Source organism: Echinops telfairi, unplaced genomic scaffold, assembly GCF_000313985.2.
Source record: "Echinops telfairi isolate 266 unplaced genomic scaffold, ASM31398v2 ScPeMD7_23;HRSCAF=83, whole genome shotgun sequence".
NCBI lineage: Eukaryota > Metazoa > Chordata > Mammalia > Afrosoricida > Tenrecidae > Echinops > Echinops telfairi.
The window spans coordinates 38,353,468-38,374,110 of record NW_022103920.1 but is presented as its reverse complement, the minus strand read 5'-3'; the positions used below and the strand labels follow the sequence as shown (position 1 = coordinate 38,374,110).

General features: G+C 38.8%; 1 protein-coding gene across 1 annotated transcript in view; it reads right to left on the bottom strand.

Annotated features, from left to right (window-relative positions):
• COG5 (component of oligomeric golgi complex 5) overlaps positions 1 to 20,643 on the bottom strand; it is a 296,280-nt gene that overhangs the window by 263,137 nt on the left and 12,500 nt on the right. The window contains exons 3-7 of the mRNA XM_045288944.1: positions 19,390 to 19,529; positions 16,229 to 16,286; positions 13,671 to 13,725; positions 13,498 to 13,567; positions 2,020 to 2,140 (exon numbers count right to left, since the gene is read on the bottom strand). Of these exons, the coding sequence (XP_045144879.1) occupies positions 2,020 to 2,140; positions 13,498 to 13,567; positions 13,671 to 13,725; positions 16,229 to 16,286; positions 19,390 to 19,529 (444 nt within the window). The remainder of the gene's footprint in view (positions 1 to 2,019; positions 2,141 to 13,497; positions 13,568 to 13,670; positions 13,726 to 16,228; positions 16,287 to 19,389; positions 19,530 to 20,643) is intronic.

Sequence of the window (20,643 nt, the reverse complement as noted above, 5' to 3'; positions counted from 1 at the left end):
GAAGAAGCACACCAGCCTGTGTGATCATGAGGTGTCGAAGGGATCAGTTATCAGGTATCAAAGAACGAAAAATCATACCACTGTGAATGAGGGGGAGTACAGAGTGGGTACCCATCTGTAGGCAACTGGACATCCCCTTACAGAAAGGTTCCAGGGAAGAGATGAGCCAGTCAGGGTGCAGTATAGCAATGATGAAACATACAACTTTTCTCGAGTTCCTAAATGCTTCATCCCTCTGCCACTATCATGATCCCAGTTCTACCTTACAAATCTGGCTGGACCAGAGGACATACACTAGTACAGATAGGAACTGGAAACACAGGGAATCCAGGACAGATAATCCCTTCAGGACCAGTGTTGAGAGTGGCGATACCGGGAAGGTGGGGTAGAAAGGGGGAACTGATTACAAGGATCTACACATAACCTCCTCCCTGGGGGATGGACAGCAGAAAAGTGGGTGAAGGGAGACATTGGACAGTATAAGACATGACAAAATAATAATTTGTAAATTATCAAGGGTTCTTGAAAGAGGGGAGAGCAGGGAGGGAGGGGGAAAATGAGGAGTTGATGCCAAGGGCTTAAGTGGAGAGCAAATATTTTGCAAATAATGAAGGCAATGAATGCACAAATGTGCTTTACACAATTGATGTATGTATGGATTGTGATAAGAGTTGCATGAGGCCCCAATAAAATGGTTAAAAAAGGGCAGGCCACTCCACTCTAAGCCTCAATCCAAAGGCACCCAACTGCAGCTCCATGGGTCAGCCAACCCAGCTCCCCTAATTACAAACATCCTGGCCAAAAGCACTCAGTTTTACTTGCTCTGTGGGCTAGGGAACTCACTGTTCTGTCTCCTACTCTGGCTCCTGGGTCTGCTGCTGCTGTTCCCCTGGTATCAAAGCTATCTCCTGGATCAAGGAGGTTCCATGGACAGGGATCGTGGGTCCACAGGACACACTCCACCTCTGGCTCCTGTCTTTTGCTAACAGTGAGATGCCCTTTCTTCCTTCTGAGATGGCTGCTTTTATACCCAGGAAAATGGCAATCACAATTAACTCTGTTAATCACTCAAGGTTGAATTATATCATGCCATCAGTATCTACTCCCACCTTCTTACCCAGCCCCACCAGGAAAACCAAGGTTGTTCAGTGGGAGTAACACAAGCTAAGACTAGAAGAACCATATTAAATAATTCACTGCATTGCAAAGGGCCTTGTAGCTTGTTAACAGGCAAAACCATAAAGGTCAAACTCTTAAACGCCATGAGTCTGCTCTAAATGTTTGAGAAAAGAATGGATGAATAAAGAAATGGAATAAGTAAATCTTCTTATCAGAATATCAGCGTGGAATCCGTCAATTAAAATGAACTGCATCCCCTGAGTATTTCCCCTAGAGAAATGAAGACTTACGTTTACACAAAAGCACGTACACAAATGTTTATAGCAGCTCTATTCATGATGGCGGAAAACTAGAAACAGGCGATGTGATAAACTGACTGTGTGACTTCCACACTAGAGCAAGCACACTCAGAAAGGCAAAGTAACAAGCGAGCGGTTCACAACAACTTGGATGAAGCTCCAAGGGAATTAATATGCTGAGTAAAAGAAGCAGCTTCAAACGCATACACACGATCCAATTCCATTGAAGTGAAATCCTCAAGAAGACAATGATGGAAACAAACTCATGGTTGCCAAGATTAGAGGAAGGGTACGGTGTGATCATAAAAGGAAAACCTGAGGGAGTCTGGGGAGGTAATAATATTCTATACAAGATTACAGTGGTGGCGATGGTGGCATGAATCTATACATGGGTTAAAATTCATAGAACTGAAGAGCAAAAATGAGTGGTTACCACTGTATGACCATGTTGAAAATAAATGGCATTTCCAAGTTATCAACGAACAATGATATCAGATATAGTCAGTTTTTACGCAAATTTATAGGTATCTGTTATAGGTGATTAATACAACTTCATAAATCAAGTAAGTCTTTAAAACTCTTTCATTGAAAGAAGACTTACCAAGCTCATTGAGACTCTGAGCAGCTTTTGTTATCTCTCTGCTTCCGCCTTGCAATTGTCCGTGGAGTCTCTTGCTGAGGTACAAGATGCGTATTATTCTCCGGAGCAAATCACAGGCAACCTGTGCAAATAGCAATGTGAAATAAGGACAGGCAACCCATAAAGTCTTACTATCATTGTTGGCTATGTAAATTCTTCCTAGATGCTAAAGATTCATTTACCCATAACAGGGGTCCTCAAACTTTTTGAACAGGGGGCCAGTTCACTGTCCCACAGACCCATTGGAGGGCCGGACTATAGTTTAAAAAAAAACTATGAACAAATTCCTATGCACACTGCACATATCTTATTTTGAAGAAAAAAAACAAACGGAGCAAAAACACCCGGCAGGCTGGATAAATGTCCTCGGCGGGCCACATGTGGCCCACGGGCAGTAGTTTGAGGACACCTGATGCATATCCCCTGTTCTGCTCCCCACATATGAAGAACTAAATAAGCACAGGTCGTTAAAAGTATCAAATCCCCTCGGGAAAAGAGAAATACCATATTTACCATCTACATTAAACTCCAATTTATCCTAAATGGTTAGAAAAGGAAAGAAATAGAACACTTGGGGCTGAGGAGCTATGTAAACAAAAAAGCAAACTCCTTGCAGCTGAACATATTTCAACATAGAGCAGCCCCTATGGGACGGAATAGAACTGACCCTAAGAGTTTCCGAGGCAGTGATCTTTACAGACGCAAACTGCCGCATCTTTATCCTGCAAGTGGTGGATGGGTTTGAACTGCCAACCCATTGATTAGCAGCTGAGTGCTTAACTATTGTGCCACCAAGGCTCCTATCCAAGATATCGTCCTGATTATTAAACTAGAATCTCTAGGGAGAGAACTGAATCAAACATCAATGTTTTTTTCTTACTATTAGCACTTGGTTACAATGCACAATCAAGGTTGACAGCCACAGTGCTTAGCTTTGTGATATCTTTTCCTAGTGATACATCTTACCTAATAGTGTGTTTTAAGTTGTTAGCAACCACTTACACTAATAAATGTTCAAATCCATTACAACATAAAGTTACAAAATGACATTATAATTCTATCATCTCATCTTCATTTGCCTTCTCAAGCTCACTGCCGTACAGTTCATTCTGACTCATAGCGAGCCTAGAGGACAAAGTAGGATTGCCCATGTGTGTTTCCCAGGCTGTAAATCTTTATAGGAGAAGGCCTCCTTTGTCTCCCACAGAGCAGCTGATGGATTCAAACTGCTGGCCTGCTGGTTAGTATTCCAACATAGAAATCATTAAGCCACCAGAACGTCCTCTTTATTCGCTAGACTACAACATCTTCTATGAAAAGAAACTTAACCACATCTTCGTCTGTTTGATGGCGCCCTGGCAGCACAGTGCTTAAGTCCTTGACTGCTAATTGAATGGTTAGTGATTCAACCCCCCAGCCACACCTCTTCAAGTCGGATTCTGATCCCTTGGTCTCTAGTATAAATATGTTTCAGGAACATTTTAAATGTTTTTATTCCATACTTGGAATCAACTGTCTCTCCAAGGAGCCCTGGTCTTTCACAGGAAATGGCATTTCAAGACTGCATTCCAGGAAGTAGCTTGCTCATTTCCGGGGCTTTATATAACTAGGAAATGTCAGACTTAGAATCACATATTAATTTGTGTTAACCCATCACTTGAAAAGGACAGCTATGCCCAACCAAACCAACACCACTGCCATCGAGTCAATGACAACTCATGGTGACCTGATAGGACAGAGTAGAATTGTTCCCTGGGGTTTACAAGACTGTAACTCTGTAAGGAGCAGACAACCTCGTTTTCCTCCTGGGGAGCCACTGCTGATTAAACTGCTGGCTTTGTAGTTAGCAGCCCAAGTCCTAACCGACAACACCACCACACGCGAATATGAAGGCGCTTCAAAATATTCAGGGGAAAAACTCTACTGTCTTTCCATTCTATTTTTCAACACACGCTGTGAAGCCCTCTCATTTGTGTACGTGTGTGTGATATTTTAAGATAAAATTAAAATTGATCATGAGTTCATACCGATGTAGGTATTTCCAAATAAAATGCAGGTGGCCAGAGTGTTTGTTTAATCCTCTACCTTACATAAGTATATAATTTCTCCCACACAGAGAATACAGCCTCTCAAAGACGTGGGATAACAGAATGTGAGTAATTTTTAAGTATGCATTCTTATTGCATAATACACAGAAAATATCTGAATAATAAAACCAACACTACAACCAAAACTATGGTGGCCGAATACTTTTTTTAAAATTTGCACATGCTCTTCCCACGCTTTTTACACTTTAATTCTATTTTATTATCTGAGCATTTCAATGGCTATTCAGTTATTTCAATTGCCTGGAATACATCCTATAATAGATTGCTAAGGGCAAATGCAATGAAGTGACTTACTTAATATGCCCCTTCTACCTATACCTGCATGATCTTGTGATTCTCACAAAATTACTAGGAATGCTTACACAAATAAGCTGCTTGTAGCCCACCAAGGGGATTGGATAGCATTGCTAATATTGCCAATCAGATGTGTGGAACAAAGGGACTGGTCGGTGTGCTATCCTGCTAAGATCAAGGGGAACCGGTCCCAGAAGCACCAGAGAGGAACTCACTAACAGGAGTGGATCTGTAGACCCAGAAGACAGAGCGCTGTAACACGAGCAAATGAGACAGCTAAAAGCAATGGCAAGCATGGAGGAGAAACAACAGCGGCAAATATAGGAGACCTTTCCAAGACAGCACTGTGGTCTTCCTGGTCCAAAAAAAGGTGGCCACAGTGGGTGTGTAGATCATTATAGCAAGGGAGCTGATCACCTTCTGGTAGGAAACTTACTGAAAAGAGTGGAGTGCCTCCAGAAATTTACTGGTGGAACTAAAGAAATTTATAAAACTTGGCAAAGAGGCTGATGTGACCAAAGAACTATATCCTGTGTGCTCATTGCTTTACATTACTGAGGCCAGCAAAGAATGAGGAAGAGCTGATGTCACAACTGGTAAAGAGGTTGAAAAGGTGTATCTGACTTCTACTTCACAGGAATCAGCCTTGGCCTGTTGATAGGGATCCTTTAACCTCTTGGGAAGTTGAATAAGGAAGTCCAACAGCACCATTAGGCTGTCATTTTTACAATAATATTTCCTGCGTTCTTGCATATTGGTGTCAATCTCTGTATTTGAAAAATCAGTTGGCTGATGTACCAATTATGGTTTCAAAACTAAATTACATCAAGATTTAGTGACATAAAACAACAATGATTTGTTTTCTACAACACTGAGCATGGCAGCATCACTCACAATACTCAGATAATTGAATACATTCTTTGGGCAAAAGATGTGGACAGGGTTTGTGCCAAGGAAATCTGGTGGGGTGCAGTAGTTAAGCACGTCAGCAGTTCGAACCTACCAGGTGCTCTGCAGGAGAACAAAGTGATAGTTAACTTCCATAAAAATGGACAGCCTTAGAAGTCCTTTGGGGCAGTACTACTTTGTCCTATAATGTCGCTACGAGTCAGAATCAACTCAGTGCCCAAAGGTTTGGGTTTGTTTTTGACTGTTTCATGCAGTGTCCGCTCAGGCCAGCAATCTGTTGCATTCAATTGACAACGAAGCTGGTCTGGACAGTATACAAAAGCTCTGCTCAGATATCTGGTCCCCGGTGCTTCTTTACAGGATGAGTTTGATTCCTTTACAACATGATGGCCTCAAGGTAGTTGAACTTCTCACATAGAGATTGGCTTTGCAAAAGCAAAACCCAGAACCACCATGGCCCTTAAAGTCTCGGGTCCAAACGCAGATCACTTCCATCACCATGGAATGTTTGGATTTGATACCCAAGTAGCATTGAATGATTTTTAGTGTTTATGGAGACTTGCAAATTACAACAAAACCCACAAAATCTTTGAATCTGTGTAAAGTGAAAATCTACCAGAGAGAGTAAACTCATACACAGTCCAACTGAGGTGAGGAACCTGTAAGACCGAGAAAAACACAGCAGCCCCACTGTGGGGTAGCTCTCCCAGGTTCACTGTGGTCTTCTGGTGCCACCTCCCCACTTCCTTCCTTCCTACTGTGTTCATTCAGGTGATAATCATGAAGTTTACATGCCATGCAGCAATAAACATAAAATCATTTTATATCATATCAATTGAAAAATTTTAAAAGACCCTACTAAATTATCTGACAAAATAATAAGCATAAAAAAGAGATCTAATACGTAAACTCCACCCTCTTTTATTCCAAAATTGTTTTAAAACTTACATACTTAAGTTAAAAAAATTAAATAAATAAAAAGCCCTTAATTTTTGTGAATGTGAAGGCATTGAGACAACTTGACTGGGTCAGGAGTCCCAGCCTCTAGTCCTCCAGGGGAATTTATCTAAGCTAAATGGAAATTAATAATAGGTCTTAACTGAAAAATCACTGAAAATCTTCGATGAAGGGGCTCTGGTGGTATAGTGGTTTAAAGGCTGGGCTGCTAACTGCAAAGTCAACAGTTCGAACTCAGCAGCCAATTGTCAGGAGGAGGGCTTACATTGCCATAAATATTCATTGGCTTTGAAAGCCAAAGGTGCGATTCTACGCTGCCCTACAGGGACACCATAGTCAGAATTGTGCTTTTAATCTCCCATAATCAGGCCACAAGATGTGGCCTACTTTCAGTATACATGCATGCTGTGGAAAAGCTTGTGCTGGATTGGATCTTGTATCTGGTTTATTCACAACTTGAGCCAATAGCTTGTCTTAGTGCCTGTGGATCATAAGTCATCAGTAGCCCGCTGTCTGACTTGCCAACCTTGGATACATTTGCCTCTGCAGCCACAAGTCTGATGTGCAAAAATGTAAAATGGCCCTTCTAGCCACCATTCGGCCTTTTGTGATGTATTGTAAATTCTAGCCTCTATACGTGTGCTGATAATTCAATTCTAGAAGGAATTATCTGCTTTGTTAAGGCAGAATGAGAGTGGGATATAGTTGAGTCCTCACCTTACTGAAGGCTAAGACTCAAGTCACCATCCTTTGCTTTCTGGAGGGTATGGTTTACAGAAGGGAAACACCGCACTTCCATCAAAGTCATCTCTCTCTCTCTGTTTTCACATATCATAAAATTTAATCATTCTAACATATTAAGAAGAGCTGGGCAATCACCACCACAATTAATTTCAGAACAGTTTCTTCTCATCCTCACTGCTTTTAGCTCCCTATTTCCCCACCACCACCCCCACTAAATCTCCCCTGCCATTCGCTACGAATCTGATTACTGTCTCTCTAGATTGACCTCGCCTGGATTTGCAAATTGGAAGCAAACAGGAAGGAAGCAAATAGGAACCAAGCAAACAAACAAAAACCCAGCCAAAATGGCTGGGCAAAGCAGAGAAACTTCAATCAAAAAGAAAGTAGAAATATTAAAAACTGTGACTTTAAAATGGGTCAAAAGGGAGATACAATAATAAAGTATTACATTTTAACCTAGCTACATCTGCCACGGTTGACTTGACAATGCTCTGTGTCTGACAGCAAGTCTATTCACATCCCCCTCTATGGTCAGAGGGGATTCACATCAACGCCATCTTTGTAATCTCACCTTTCAGGCTGAGCATGCGAATATAAGCCTAGTGCTGAGACCTTGGCGGCAAAAAACAATCAGGTGTTAGTTACCACTTAAAATGACTATTGGCCAGGGGCTTGGCTAGCCATATTGACATTGAGAAGCAGTGTGTTTTTCTTTTGACCATGCTAAGCAAGCAAAACCTGCATTTACTGTTGGGTGTTTTGCTCTCTTGCTCTGCATCTTGCATCTAGCTTGCCTCTGTCTGACTCCCATTTCTTGGGACTTAAGTTGCTGCCCATCACCTGGCCTGAACCACCAGCTCCCACAGCCTTGTGGACGAGGAGAATCCTCCAAATGAACATCTGAACATCAAATTTGGGACATACCAATTCCCGCTACCACATGAGCCATTTGTGTAATGGCTCATGAGTTGTGTGAGACATTGCAGCAAAAATAAAAACCCTGGGAAAAGAAGAAAGAAACTAAAGGGAGGAATGGTGGTTGATAAGGTGGGAGATCATGGAGTGGTACAACAGTTTGGAAAAGTCAGACATTTGGTACATCTTTAATCTCTACCTCACTGGAACTAGTCTTGTATTAGTCTTTCTAAAAAAATAACTTTGCACCTGCCTACCTTACATTCATTTGCCTCTGCAGCCACAGCTTGCTGTCTCCTGCCAGTCTTGGTAGCAAAGGTCCCTGCAGCTAGTGAGGCAGGAGAAACCTCCAGCCTAACCACTGACCCAGAGACTTGGAACTTGCCCACTGTTACAACTGTGTGTGCCATTTCTTGATATATAGTCTATATACATATGTAAGCTTCACTGACTTGGCCTTTTTAGAAGAAAGCAGCCTATGACAAATTTATATATATATACACACACGCCATTGCTCATTGCAGCTTTATTCACAATAGCAAAAAGGTGAAAACAACGCAAGCATCAAAAAACAGATAAACAAAATATATGCATAATTAAAATCTATAATCTGATACTACTACATAATAAATAATAATGTTTACGCAGCATTATTCAACCATAGAGAGAAATGAAGTACTGATACATGCTTCCAAATGGTGATCCTTAAAAACATATGCTGAGCCAGACTCAAAAGGCGAACTATTTTATGATGCCACTTGTATGAAATATCTACAATAATAGACAAATGGAGACAGAAGTTTTTTGGTGGTTTCAGGATGGATGGAGAATAACCTGGGATTTATTATTGAAGGTAGAGAGTTTCTGATAAGTAAAGCTTTTACATGGACAGTGGTTTCACAATGATGGCTGCACAATATGATAAATGTAACTAATGTCACTGAATTGCACGTTTTAAAATGGTTAATCTGGGTAACTTTTGTTATACAAATTTTCAAGAACGAATTTTTAAAAACTCATTTCAAAAGTTAAAAATAGTTTAAAAAAACTGAAATGATAAAAAAATTTAAATATACATAGTTAAAAATATGAAAACATGTCAGTATATGAATTATGCCTTAATTCATGCTGTTATATTTTTAAAACATATAATTAAAAGTTTTTAAGATGTAAGAGTTTTAAAAATCAGATTCACTTATTTAACTATGTGAGGGATAATAAGCTCGAAGTTTTTTGGCCTGAAACCCTGAGGTACTTCATAACCAAACTCACTGCCACCAAGTCCATTAGAGCTCACAGCAACCATAGGGCAGTTGATGAGGCTGTAACTCTCTGCAGAGTAGGAAGCCTCCCACTTAACAGTTGTTGCTTTCAAATTGCTGACCTTACAATTAGCAGCCCAACAGGTAACCACTAGGTCACCAAGGGTTCCACCATAACCAAACAACAATGCCAAAATGAGCTAAGACAAGGATGATCCGTGGGTGGTAATTAAATTCAACGCATGCCTTCATGTACACAGATGGAGTCAGAAGCTTCTGCTTTGGTAAAGATGAGGCAGTCTGAGAAAAAAGTGAATTGGGGAGAAAGGCAAAAGGACGTAAATATCACAGAATTTTCTTATAGCTGAGGTACAATCACAGGGATTTTATGTCCAAAGCACAAGCATGCTTCATCTCTTTCTTTCTTGCTCTCTTACTCCATACGCATGGAAATGATTTTGGAGCTCAAAGAACAGAGATCAAACAAAAGCACCAAAGTTTTCCCTAAATTCAGAACGGAAATTGCTGGACAAAGTGAATAGATTAACAGTGATTAAAACCTAAATAAGCTCCCAAAGAGCTCAGACTTCAAAAATTTGAAGAGCAACCGATTTTTTTTTTTACAATTCTTTTTTTCTAATTTTGAAATGTTATTTATTTGTTTGTTTGTTTATTTATTGCCACTCTCACCACTGGTCCTGAAGGGATCATGTGTCCGGGATTTCCTGTGTTTCCAGTTCCTATCTGTACCAGTGTACATCCTCTGGTTTAGCCAGATTTGTAAGGTAGAATTGGGATCATGATAATCAGTGGGGAGGAAGCATTTAGGAACTAGAGGAAAGTTGTATGTTTCATCATTGCTACACTGCACCCTGACTGGCTCATCTCCTCCCCGTGACCCTTCCGTAAGGGGATGTCCAGTTGCTTTGGGTCCCCACTCTGCACTCCCCCTCATTCACACTGATATGATTTTTTTGTTCTGATGACGCCTGCTACCTGATCCCTTCAACACCTCATGATCGCACAGGCTGGTGTGCTTCTTCCATATGGGCTTTGTTGCTTCTGAGCTAGATGACCGCTTGTTTACCTTCAAGCCTTTTAAGACCCCAGATGCTATATCTTTTGATAGTCGAGCACCATCAGCTTTCTTCACATTTGTTTATGCACCCATTTGTCTTCAGCGATCATATCAGGAAGGTGAGTACAAAATGATGATTTTTTGTTCTTTGATACCTGATAACTGATCCCTTCGGCACTTCATAATCACAAAGGCTGGTGTGCTTCTTCCATGTGGGCTTTGTTGTTTCTCAGCTAGATAGCCACTTGTTTACCTTCAAGTCTTTAAGACCCTAGACGCTCTATCTTTTGATAGCCAGGCTCTATCAGCTTTCTTCACTACATTTGCTTATGCACCCGCTTTGTTTTCAGTGATTGTGTCGGGAAGGTGAGCCTCATGGAATGCCATTTTAATAAAACAAAGCATTCTTGCATTAAGGGAGTACTTGAGTGGAGGCCCAATGTCCCCTAGATGGGTTCATATTCTAGCTAATGTACTCATTCATTAAAACGGAGTTTAAAGTTACCCAATTTCCCAGGAAAGCAATCCAAAAGCATTTAACCTTTGGTATCACCCAGGGATTCAAGAGATCTATAGAACAATGTTACTCTGTAACATTGGAGTCACCATGAGTATTGTACAGTTAAGATTATTTATAGCCCTTTTTAAAGTTTAAAACAATCTACAAGGGGGTACTCCCAACAAAACAGAAGTGATATGAGGGTGATAGTGCATTTGGAGTTTGTTCCACTAGGTCAGGCTGTTAATCAAGCTTCCTATTGAGGTTCTGAAAAGACTGCATAACACTGTATGACAAAAAAAACCCTGATTTGTGGCAGAGGGGTCTGCTTTTGCCACACAACAATGCAACAGCTCACACAGCTGTCTCAGTGCACCAACTGTTGGCAAAAACACCATGCCTCACTTGCCCCTCCCCCCTTACTAACCTACCCTTGTTCTGTGCAACTTCTTTTTGTTTCCACAAATGAAGAAGGGCATGAAAGGACAGAGATTTGATGACTTAGAAAAGGAGAAAAAAGCAACAACAAAAAAATGAGGAAAGTGCTCTCAGCTATATCCACACAGATGAGTTTGAAAAATGTTCCTCAGAGGAAATGCACTGTTTGGTTTTTGCACATTCCTAAATAGCCATTGAAATGTATATTCTTAATAGATCCCAAAATAATAAACCTTAAGTTTATGTTCTCACTTAGCCATCTTCTCTTCAGAAAGGTCTTCTCTTTTTCCTCTATGGAAAAAGTTTGAAAGCAATGGTCTTCTCTTTTTAAACTAAGTCCAAACTATGAAAATATTTTAAAATAACATTTTTACTAGTGTAAACAAGTCATAGCAACACTGAAAAGCTTGTAGCATATTATTAAGCAGATCTTGTTACCAAATGTTTTTACTGTTAAACAACAAAGTATCTTTACTACTCTTGGTGTAGTTTGTTTATTGAGTTAAGTTAATGCCAATCATCTTGTCCTTGAAAAATGAACATTAATGTAGAGGAAAAGCTTGAAGATAGGAAATTTTTGAAAGGGAAAAAAAGGTCAACTATATTTTAATTTACATATGCAAATGGTTATTCCATACTTTGTTTGTAAGCATATATACTTCTCTGCTGAACAGTTAACGTTTGGCTTCACATTGAATTTGGGACTATGAAGGATTAATTACATATTATTTTAACATTAAAAAATAACGAGTGACAAGTCTAATACAGTATAGTCTCAGACACATAAAATTTTGCATATATACTCTGCAAAGGTTAAGTTTTAATTAAATACACTCTGTAAAAAACTCCAACTGAAAGTCTAATTTGATGGATAAAATGGTACTTAAAACTTTACGGTGACAAGTTTTTTTGATGACTAATCCTTGATTGCTTTGCCTACGGGAAGAGTTGCTTGTTGAGAGCTTTCGGTATTGAAAGTAAAAGGGAATTCCTGCTGTTTTCATATTGTCTTTTGGACACATGCTTATTTTCTTTGGAATATGGACCTTCAGTCTGTGAAAACTGTACTTTCGTCCTGTCCCGTTCATGGTGTGCCAGTCTGCATGTGCGGTCAGCTTGTGTGTAACTGACAAAAAGTGGGAAATGCTACTTTGTTCATAATAAATACATATTTTTCATAAAAAAAGAAAAATGTTTCCAAGAATGGAATTGCAGATTTGACAAATGTATTAAGTGTAATGGAAAGGACTTTGAAGGTGATAAGGTTGTTTTGTAAAAAAATTAAATACATAGCTTTGTGAAAAAAATTCTGTTTTGGGGGGTGGGGTACCCCCTTGTATATCCAACTATATCTGCTGCCACCAGGGTGATTTTGCCTCATAGTAACCCTAGATAGGGTTTCCGAGGCTGTAAATAGTTTCAGGAGCGTTATCTTCCTCTTGTGGAGCAAGTGGTGGGTGTTAGCCACTAACCTTGCCCTTAGAAGTAACAAGTTTACGAACAGCGCAACTCTGGCTCCTTATAACTATCTATAGGCAAATACATTTTTGAATAATCATGAAAATTATGTGGACCACAGAGTGGAAACATGCTTTGAGTATTCCTGCCATAGAGCTAGAAAATCACATTGTTTTAGTCAGCAACTGAATTTCCTGGAAGATGTAAGAATACTGCTGTAAGAACATTAAGTGAAAGGTTCAGGCTCCTTAGATTTAATCATAGACTCTAAGAATCCAATAAACATTAGACTCTTTCCTGTACTCTATTAAAGGAAATAATTGCAAATTCTATGAAAACTACACAAGTGTAAATGATTTTATAATGTAATAACATGGGTGAAGCTAATTCACTTGGAGAGTAGTTTGGATTTAAAGATCTTATTTTAAAGTTTTTAAGAAGTATTTTCTGGATTGTGATAAGAGTTGTATGAGCCCCTAATAAAATGATTAAGAAAAAAAAAAGAGTTTATGAGCCCCTAATAAAATGATTAAAAAAAAAAAAGAAGTATTTCCCCTTTCCACTCCCTCGGATGGTGGAAAATGCAAAGTTGGCAGATTAGACTTTCAAATAAGGATGCAACTATAACTCAAATAAATAAAATAAAAATAAAAGTATTTCCCCTTTATTTTCATATTTAATTTCCATTCCCTTATTGTACAGATCTCAGATTCATGAAATTTGACCACTGAACGAAACAAAACGAAGAGTAGAAAGAAAAGAAAGGGAGTGGCCCACCTGAAGCCTCGCTAGTTGTGCAGTACGGGCGACTATTTTGTTGTAGGGCTCAACAACTTTTGCTTTCATCCTAAAAGGAAGGGGAAAAAAGTACAGATAAAATAAAATCCATTTTAAAACAGTCCTGAATGAAACGCTTTCCATCTATTTATTTACAAAACGAAGAATATTACCTGTCAACTGCTCCCTGCAGAGCCCCAATTCTTGTCTGCATCATCTGGAGAACACCTGGGAAAACAGAGCCATCGACATGAGCTTTTACAAACCGACGAGGACGACTCAGGCTGAGGAAAAATGAAATCAAAGAAATGCACACAGGGCTTCAAAAGTTCACAAGAAAATGTTCTTTTTTATTTTTTAATTTACTTTCTTTTGATTCTATTTTTCGAAACTTTCTGAAGTTCTCATATAGTTTTATTTTTTCTGCTATCATGCCAATCCAAGCAGCAGTATCTCTTTGCTGTATTATGGCAAAAACCTCTAATTGGTCTTCCCCTCTAACCCATGAGCGAAATGGGGAGTGGCATCCCAACGGGTTTGGTATAACTAAAAGTTCGGGAACTACATAGTGGTGATGCTTGCACAACACTGCAGTAAATGTATTTAATCCCACTGAAAGTATGCCTTAAAATTAATAGTTTTTATGTTATGTATATTATTCCACAACTAAAATAAGTATAGAAAAGATGAGATGAAATAGAAGTTAGAGATAATATTCAACACATTCAATATATATCCTACTTACTTTTCAGCATCTCAAAATAACATATTAATTACATTTTAGGAAAATGTATGTACCATGCTAAAATGAATCCTAACCAATTCATGCTTTTAATCTTTCATGTTCAAATAATCTGAAGAAAAATGTGAGATTATCAAACGAATCAGAGAAGCCAATCTCTGTGCTCTGTACCCTCAACAATGGACAGCCATTCCGACTCATTATAACAGCATATTTTAAATGCTGCCCTTTGAAGAACATTCGGGAGAAACAAGCTGCCTCTGGGACTGAAGTGCACATATAAAAGAAGCATAATGACAAGTATCTCTGTTGTGGGGACTACTCCACACCTTTTCATGCTCTAAATCAAGGTACTGCCATGGCACCCTTCCACGTTTCAAAGTAAAAAATGTCTCATGTGTTTCAAAACCTATTAGTTATTTTCTCACAGAAACCTAGAAAACTATTATGAGAAAAAAGCATAATTAATTCCCAAAACTAAACCAGTCAGTACTTACATACTCTTAATTTCCCCAAGAACATCGGCTAATATCTATCCCTCATGTTGAAACAACATTCAAACCCAGTATTTCTCAAACTATGAAGAGCCTTAGCAGTTCCAATATACTTAAGAAATCAGTAGGCTAATACCTTTGAGTTCATGAGAAATATTAGGGGAAACATTACAGAATATTGCCTCACAGAAAATAATATCTTCTCTCTTTGAGAATCTCATAAGCATAGGAAAAAAGTATTTCATTTTGTTTTGATGTGCAATGATTAATAAGAGTAATCACACCACAGTAATGTAAAACACAATAGTAGTTCATTATATTATGAGATGAAGTTTAATTTTATCAAGAGAGAACGGAAAAAACATAAAAGAATGAAGTCAACAAAAATAAAAAAGATTCATAAAAATAAAAATCTATAGTGCAATTCTACTTTCACTGAAGAGTTACAAAGACAGACTCCAAGAAAAGTAAAAATAAGGAAGAACGCAACCTAATTTCTACAAACATATTTACTGATTTTGTTGTTTGCAGTCACATTTATAGGAGCACTAAGTTAGTGCCAGGCACTGTTCTCAGTGTTTTACTAACTGATTTATTCCTCAGAATAATGCAATGTCGGTACATACTAAGACCTTGGTTTCCCAGAGAGAAAATTGAGGCTCAGAAAGGTTAAGTAACTTACCCAAAGACACACAGTAAGTAGCAGAGCAAGGATTTGAACCCAGACGGTTTAGATCAGGGACCAGCAAAGTGTGACCTGCTGCCTTCATTATTATAGTTTTTTCTGGAATATAGCCACATTCATTCATTGACATATTTTCTGGCTGGGCTCACCCTTCAGGTCTTAACATGAACTCATCCCCATGTTAAAATAGCCAACCATTTAACATTAAAAAGGTAGCACTGAGCCAAAGAAAAAGTACAGAGGGCTGGGAAAGAGGAAGGGTGGAAACAGAAAACATAGGGAGAGAGTAGGATGAGTGATGGGGACTGAAAAGCTTGAGCTCAAACAAAGTGCATGAACTGCTGCGTTTAAAATGATGGTCTGCTCCGTGAATTTACAATGAAAAGTAAAAAAAAAAGGAAGTTTTACTAGAATATAGCCACACTCCTTTATGTACTGTCTGGTTATATGCTCTACAGTGGTAGAGCCGAGTGGCTGCAACAAGGACGATAAGACTCAAGGTCTAAAATCTTTACCATCTGATCCTTATTAGAAAAACATTTGCCGTTCCTGGCATGGATCTAAATAATCTGTAATAATAATAATTTCACCGTCATTGAGTTGCTTCTGGCTTATAGAGGTGAACTTCAGACAGAATAGAACTGTCCCTGTGGGTTTCTGAGACTGTATCTCTTTACGGAAGTAAAAATCCTCATCTTTTGCCTGTGGAGCGGTGGGCAGTTTCCAACTCAGCAGCTGGTAGCCCAAGAGGCAACCCACTAAGCCACCAGGGCTCCTTTAAAGAATCTATAGTAGTTAAGAAAAATATACCTTCCAAAGACTCAATTCCAGTTGCTTGTGCCAGTAAGTCTTCATGTCTTGTAACAACCTGAAACATCAAGATGAAAAATCAACATTCTCTCTAATTAAGCAGTAGGTATTTTTTCTCCATGACCGCAGTATAGAACTGAAGCCCTTTCCCTTGTATCTAAGGGAGGAAATGCTAAACAAAAGGCAGGGGGGTGGGGGGGAAGCACAGGTTATAAAGTTGTACTGGATATGAATTATTAGCGGCAATCTACATGCAATTTATAGTATACGCTTTATCTAGCTAAGAAGACAAGAGTATAGTGAAAATGAGACAGCAACACAGAGCAGGAGAAGATAGTCTCCTCCCTAATGACCACCTTTCCTAATAGGATTTTCAGGATCGTCTGGGTAGAGTTACACCAAAAATTTTTAAGTGGCTGATTCATGCCACCTTATTGTATTACTCACCATACAAGAAGAATTTGCACTAACAATATATATGCTTTCTCTTTAAAGAATGCTTTCAAACATCAGCTTCTCTTAGTTCTGAAACGGAATTGAGTACTATCAAGGCCACATACTAATATGAACATTTCTCTATCTGAACATCTTTTTGCTGCCAGTTGTCACGTTAGGTGCTGTTAAGTGGGCTGTGACTCATGTCGAGCTTACGTACAACAGAATGAAGCCCTGCCTTCATCTGTGCCATCCTCATAATTGTCATAGGTCCTCATAGTATCATCGAGGGTCCTTTTCCCGGTAGAAGAATGGCCAAAACAAAAATTCAGAGTTAAGAATTAAAGTCACTGACAAGAAATTCTTGAGACAATATAAAACGCTGTAAATCTTCAGCATAACCTAAGAATCCTTGTTTTGTACCCTCTAGCCCAATGAATAAGGAGCTTCATGTCTAACCTGCTCACTGAAGTTACAAATCAATAGGGGTGAATTCACCAGAAGCTGTGCAGATTCCTTTTGGTCCTCACAAACACTCTCTCCGTCATCATAAACTAAATAACAGTCTAAAACAGTGGTCAGCAAACTGTGGCTCTTGAGCCATAGGGGCTTTTTCATTTTATACAAGAGGCTCTGAAGTAAAATTGGAAAATGTTAATGGATATCATTCAGGTAACGGTGATTTCATTTGTTGGAAAAAATGTATTTATGGCTCTCAAATAGTTTTTAAATTGGGGTGAGGGACAAGATTGGCTCTTTGGTCTCAAAAGTTTGCCGAACCCTGGAAAACAGTGTCTTCTAACGCTTTCATCCTTCAGGTTTTCAGATTCCTATATTTTGACTAATTTATTATTCATATGGTCATCAGTGTATCCATATTAACAAGAATATCCCCCTTTAACTCTCTATTCCTTTTCCCTCTTAGCAGTAATACTTTGGAAAGGTTTGAAAGTCTAAACTGCACTTGCATGGACTCACATGCCAACAATTAGATAGATTCTCAAGTTATTTATAAGACAGATAAAGGATAAAAGTGATTTTCCTATTACTGTTGCAGCTGAGGGAGAACCTGGTAATATAGCAGTTACACATTGGGCTGTGATCTGCAAGGTTAGCAGTTCGAAACCACCAACCTTTCCAAGAGAGAAAGACAGGGCTTCCCACCCCCATAAAGAGTTAGTCTCGGAAAACTCACAGGGGCAGTTCTACCTTGTCCAAAGCATCACGAGATGAGTCAATGGGTTAGGTGATGGCCATACAGATCACTCATGGCTAGTTACCAGATACCGAGAGCAGAATTTTAACACTGACATGGAAGGAGATACCAGGAGCTTCCTGGACCCCAGGTTTCATCTATAGTACTTCTTTCAACTCATTCACCCGTTGACTGTCCACTCATTATTTTCACAAGTATTTAACTCATTGTATTACATATCTTCTTACTTTAAATACTAGAATGTTTTCTGCTTCCTGTATAGAGGCCTATACAGACCTCAGTAAGTCTTTTGCAACTTTGTCTTAGTGATATTCTTAAATTAGCGTATATACTCAAGTATAAGCCAACCTGAATATCAGCCAAGGCAACTAATTTTACCACAAAAACTGCATTAAAAATGTGCTTATACACAAGTATATACAGTATGTTTATTATATTCCAGTTCTGGAACTAGTTAGCATTATCTTACCTTTCCTTTGGCAGAACACAAATGATAGCAGGTTCATATTTGAAATTAGGATTCAGTGACTTTTTCTACCTCAATCTCAAGGCTACTATAAATATAGCCTATTCCCTCTAATGATGTTCAATAATTGTTAAATTCTTCATCACATTTTTTTTAATTTGGTAAGTATATATAACATTTGCCATTTCAACCCTTTTGACATGTACAATCCAAAATAATTATATTCACCATACTGTACAACTATTACCATTACCAGTTTCAAATCTTTTTTTTTCTTTATACCAGAGACCCAGTATCCATCAGCAACAACGCTTGCTTCCTCCCTCTCACTGGCCCCTGGTACTCACTAGCAAACCTGAGCTCTACGCATTTGCTATAATAGACTATGCACTGAGCTGCTAATCACAAGGTCAGTGGTTCAAACTCACCAGCTGCTCCAACGGCGAAAGCTGAGTCTGTGTACTCCTGTAACGATTTAAAGTCTATGCACTGTGAGTCAGAATTGACTCAATGGCAGTGAGCTTTTGAATATAAGCATATGCATTTGCCTATTGAGATAAATGGGATAATATGTCTTTTTGTGTCTGACACAGACTTGTCTTCTAACTCTGTGTTCTACCCATCAAAATAATTATCCACACTGTACTTGCATAGCAAATGCTGCAATGTGTCCTCATTAGTTATGAACTACCAAGCTGAATATCCCAATTTTTCTTATTTACACTATCCCAACTCCAAAATTGATTTTCTATTTTCTTTATCAAGCACAATTTCTTTTCTGTCCACTATATCCTCTAATTATCAGTTAAAATTGTACAAGAGAAGTATGAATATAAGATTTTGAGAATGTGGGTATACTAGTTTTTCAACCAAGAAAAGTAGTTCACAAAAAATATTTTTTAAAGAATTCTCAGAAAATTTTGTAACATGGTGATGTGTGGATTTGTTCATGTAGATATGCACTCAGATTAAACTAGGATTAAATGATAATCATAGTATTACTTTAGGTGGAATTATCTGTATGATCTCAAAGACTGGAATTACCTGTAGGTGTAGTTCTTTATCCAGCTGACTGATTCCTTGGGCAAGTTTTGCTAGTTGTTCAGCAATTACAGCTTGATGAATAGATTGGGAAGTATAAGTCTTTACATCAAAATCTTCATTTAAAAAGTCACTGTAACACTCTGGAGGGACAAAAATTAAGGGGAAGACCTTAATTAAACTTCTAAACCACAGATAATAAATGATAAAACAATTGTAACCTTAGCTAACATTCTTACTTTTAAGTCTACTTATAAATGCTAGGAACTGTTGTCAATGCTTCCTGTAATAATGAGAAGGAAAAGAATGAAGTGTTAGCAGAAAAGAAGTGGTAGTATTCACTAACGAGGTTCGATGTGCAGAGACTGATCTAAGCAATTTACGCATACTAACGCCTTCAACCCTCTCAAGAACCCTGATGGAACTGCCCTTTCACAGAAGAGGAAATAGGCATCCACAGGTCACACACAATCTGGAAGTTGAATGGAGGCAGTATTACTGCAAAGGCAACATTTTCAACCACTATGCTATACTGCTAACTTTTTCTCAGTGAGCCAGAAAGAAGAAAAACATTGAGTAGTAGAAGATGAGCAGAGAAAATATTACTTGGATCAACCATCGATATCCATAGAAGTAATTAAGTCAAAAATTTGTTTTAATGTACTGCACTGGAGAAATCTGCTGCAACAAATCCTTCAAAGTGTTAAATAGCAGAGATGTTGCCTTGAAAACTGAGGTATGTTTGACCCAACCCTTAGTATTTTCTTTTCTTTTTTTTTTATCATTTTATTAGGGGCTCATACAACTCTTATCATAATCCATACACACATCAATTGTGTAAAGCTCATTTGTACATTCATTGCCCTCATCATTCTCAAAACACTTCCTCTCCACTTAAGCCCCTGGCATCAGCTCCTCATTTTTTTCCCCTCCCTCCCGGCTCCCCCCTCCCTCATGAGCCCTTGATAATTTATAAAGTATTATTTTGTCATATCTTGCCCTGTCCACATCTCCCTTCACCCACTTTCTGTTGTCCGACCCCCAGGGAGGAGGTCACATATAGTTCCTTGTAATCGGTTCCCTCTTTCCAACCCACTCTCCCTCTACCCTCCCAGTATCACCACTCACTCCACTGGTCCTGAAGGGATCATCTGCCCTGGATTCCCTGTTTCCAGTTGCTATCTGTACCAGTGTACATCCTCTGGTCTTAGCCAGACTTACAAGGTAGAATTGGGATCATGATAGTGGGGGGAGGAG